Below are 2,817 nucleotides of genomic sequence, written 5' to 3'. Positions count from 1 at the left end.
TAGCATTACTGCGTATTGAACTACATTTTCTGCCAGATTTGTTGTATAACATGATGTTTTGGAGCTTAATTTGTAAAATCATAACCTAATTTCATATTTAATAGGCTTATCCTTAATCTCTCCTTATTATCCAACATATTCGCTTATCCAACGTTCTACCGGCCCGTTTATGTTGGATAAGTGAGACTCTACTGTATATATGTGACGCAAAGGTTCACAACAACGACATCAACATGTCACATTGATAGACATTAGCACTCTTTCAAACTTTTATCTTGGAAGCACACATGTTAGCGCATGGTTTGCAATGGCCAAGGATTCCTAGAAGTTTGTCATCCAGAGGAAGTCTCTATCAAAATATTCTCGGACTTTATGAGTTATTTTCCTAGGAACTTGGGCGTACCCGTGGTCCTCTCCCCTCCCACTCTTTGCGCCTTGCACAACCACACCAGAGATGCATGAATTCCTTTGTCGGAGGTCCTGCGCATTGATTGTCGAGCGGAGAGGAACAAGGCAGGCATTCACTCCCATCCCAGACTTTATTTTTGCAGCCTTTGTTTTCTTGCTTCTTGGGACTTCTCGGGACTCAGACGCACAGAGAGACCCTCGGAAAAGTCTCCGAAAATGCCTTCTCCGCAGAGCACGTACCCTTCGTACCTTGCGCTTTCCATCTTCAACCTTCTCTGTTGCTGCTTTCCTCTTGGCATCGCCGCCGTCATCTACTCTTGCCAGGTGAGCCCATCCTTTTGCCTTTTAATGCGTTATTCCAATGTTTCATGGAAAGCAAACACATGTGCACGCATCCAACTGCGTTATATGTGTCTAATGCCGTTTCAAAGCGCATTGATGATTTAGTTGAACGGCAATTGCGTAACTAACTGTACAATTTGTGGGTTGCTGTGAGTTTTCTGGGATCTATGGCCATGTTCCAGAAGCATTCTTTCCTGAAGTTTCACCCACATCTATGGCGGGCATCCTCAGAGGTTGTGAAGTTTGTTGGAAACAAGGCAAGTGGAGTTTATGATGTCCAGGGTGGGAACTGTATTATTCCCACTGGTATGACAGATAATATTTTCTTAGTTGCGTTGCTGTGAGTATTCTGCGCTGTCTGGCCATGTTCCAGAAGCATTCTCTCCTGAAGTTTTGCCCACATCTATGGCAGGCATCCTCAGAGGTTGTGAAGTTTGTTGGAAACTAGGCAAGTGGGGTTTATGACATCCAGGGTGGGAACTGTATTATTCCCACTGGTATGACAGATAATATTTTCTTAGCTGGGTTACTGTGAGTATTCTGAGCTGTCTGGCCATGATCCAGAAGCATTCTCTCCTGAAGTTTCACCCACATTTATGGCAGGCATCCTCTGAGGTTGTGAAGTTTGTTGGAAATTAGGCAAGTGGGATTTATGATGTCCAGGGTGGGAACTGTATTATTCCCACTGGTATGACAGATACAGTAGAGTCTTGCTTATCCAATGTAAACGGGCTGGCAGAATGTTGGATAAGTGAATATGTTGGATAATAAGGAGAGATTAAGGAAAAGCCTATTAAACATCAAATTAGGTTACGATTTTACAAATTAAGCACCAAAACATCATGTTATACAACAAATTTGACAGAAGAAGTAGTTCAATACACAGTAATGCTACGTAGTAATTACTGTATTTATGGATTTAGCACCAAAATATCACGATGTATTGAAAACATTGACTACAAAAATGCATTGGATAATCCATAACATTGGATAAGCGAGTATTGGATAAGTGAGACTCTACTGTAATATTTTCTTAGCTGGGTTGCTGTGAGTATTCTGCGCTGTCTGGACATGTTCCAGAAGCATTCTCTCCTGACGTTTCACCCACATCTATGGCAGGCATCCTCAGAGGTTGTGAGGTCTGTTGGAAACTAGGCAAGTGGGGTTTATATATCTCTGGAATGATGTCCAGGGTGGGAGAAAGAAAGAACTCTTGTCTGTTTGAGGCAAGTGTGAATGTTGCCATTGGCCACTAGCATTGAATAGCATTGCAGCTTCAAAGCCTGGCTGCTTCCTACCTGGGGGAACCCTTGGTTGGGAGGTGTTAGCTGACCCCCAACCGTTCCCTGTCTGGAATTTCCCCGTTTTCTTAGTGTTGAGGCGTCGCCAAAGAACATCAGAAAACACATATTTCTTATGGTCTTAGGAACCTCTTGAACTCCTATCGTTGTTGGGGTTCAAGGGGCCCTTTGATGGTAGGTGAACTATAAATCCCAGCAACTACAATTCCCAAATGTCAAGGTCTATTTTCCCCAAACTCCGCCAGTGTTCACATTTGGGCATGCTGAGTATTTGTGCCAAGTTTGGTCCAGATCCATCATTGTTTGAATCCACAGTGCTCTCGGGATGTAGGTGAACTACAACTCCCAAACCCAATGTCAATGCCCACCAAACCCTTCCAGTATTTTTTGCTGGTCATGGGAGTTCTGTGTGCCAAGTTTAGTTCAATTCCATTGTTGACACAATTCAGAATGCTCTTTCATTGTTGTTGAACTATAAATCCCTTTCCTTTCTTCAGGTGGACAATGCCAACAGCTTGGGAAACGTCAACCTGGCTGCCAAAGCGTCCCGCACGGCCCGCCTTCTCAACATTGTCGGGATCGTCCTTGGCGTGATCCTTATTATCGTTCTCGTCGTGATTTACGTGGTCGCGTTGAAGGAGATCCAATGAAAATCCTGCGGTGGAAACCTATCTCTCCGTGCTTTGACGTGTTGGCCTTTTTTAATACCTTCGGAGCAATTCTCAAAGCTGTAAGCCAATAAAGCTCCAGATGCTTTGTAATAAAA

General features: G+C 43.7%; 1 protein-coding gene across 1 annotated transcript; it reads left to right on the top strand.

The window, feature by feature from the left end:
- The first annotated feature begins 430 nt into the window (after positions 1–430).
- On the top strand, positions 431–2,817 carry LOC100552691 (synapse differentiation-inducing gene protein 1-like). Its single transcript, XM_003228781.3, has 2 exons — positions 431–732; positions 2,549–2,817. The coding sequence occupies exons 1-2, from the start codon at positions 625–627 to the stop codon at positions 2,699–2,701; spliced, it is 261 nt and encodes an 86-aa protein (XP_003228829.1). The 5' UTR covers positions 431–624; the 3' UTR covers positions 2,702–2,817.

Source organism: Anolis carolinensis, unplaced genomic scaffold (assembly GCF_035594765.1).
Source record: "Anolis carolinensis isolate JA03-04 unplaced genomic scaffold, rAnoCar3.1.pri scaffold_8, whole genome shotgun sequence".
NCBI classification, from domain to species: domain Eukaryota; kingdom Metazoa; phylum Chordata; class Lepidosauria; order Squamata; family Dactyloidae; genus Anolis; species Anolis carolinensis.
This window is presented reverse-complemented; position numbering and strand designations above follow the sequence as displayed.

Excerpts from the sequence above, each read along its gene's own strand:
- LOC100552691 (XM_003228781.3), top strand. The coding sequence starts at position 625 with ATGCCTTCTCCGCAGAGCACGTACCCTTCGTACCTTGCGCTTTCCATC. Across the intron at positions 733-2,548 it reads CCGTCATCTACTCTTGCCAG|GTGGACAATGCCAACAGCTT; the intron begins GTGAGCCCATCC and ends TCCTTTCTTCAG.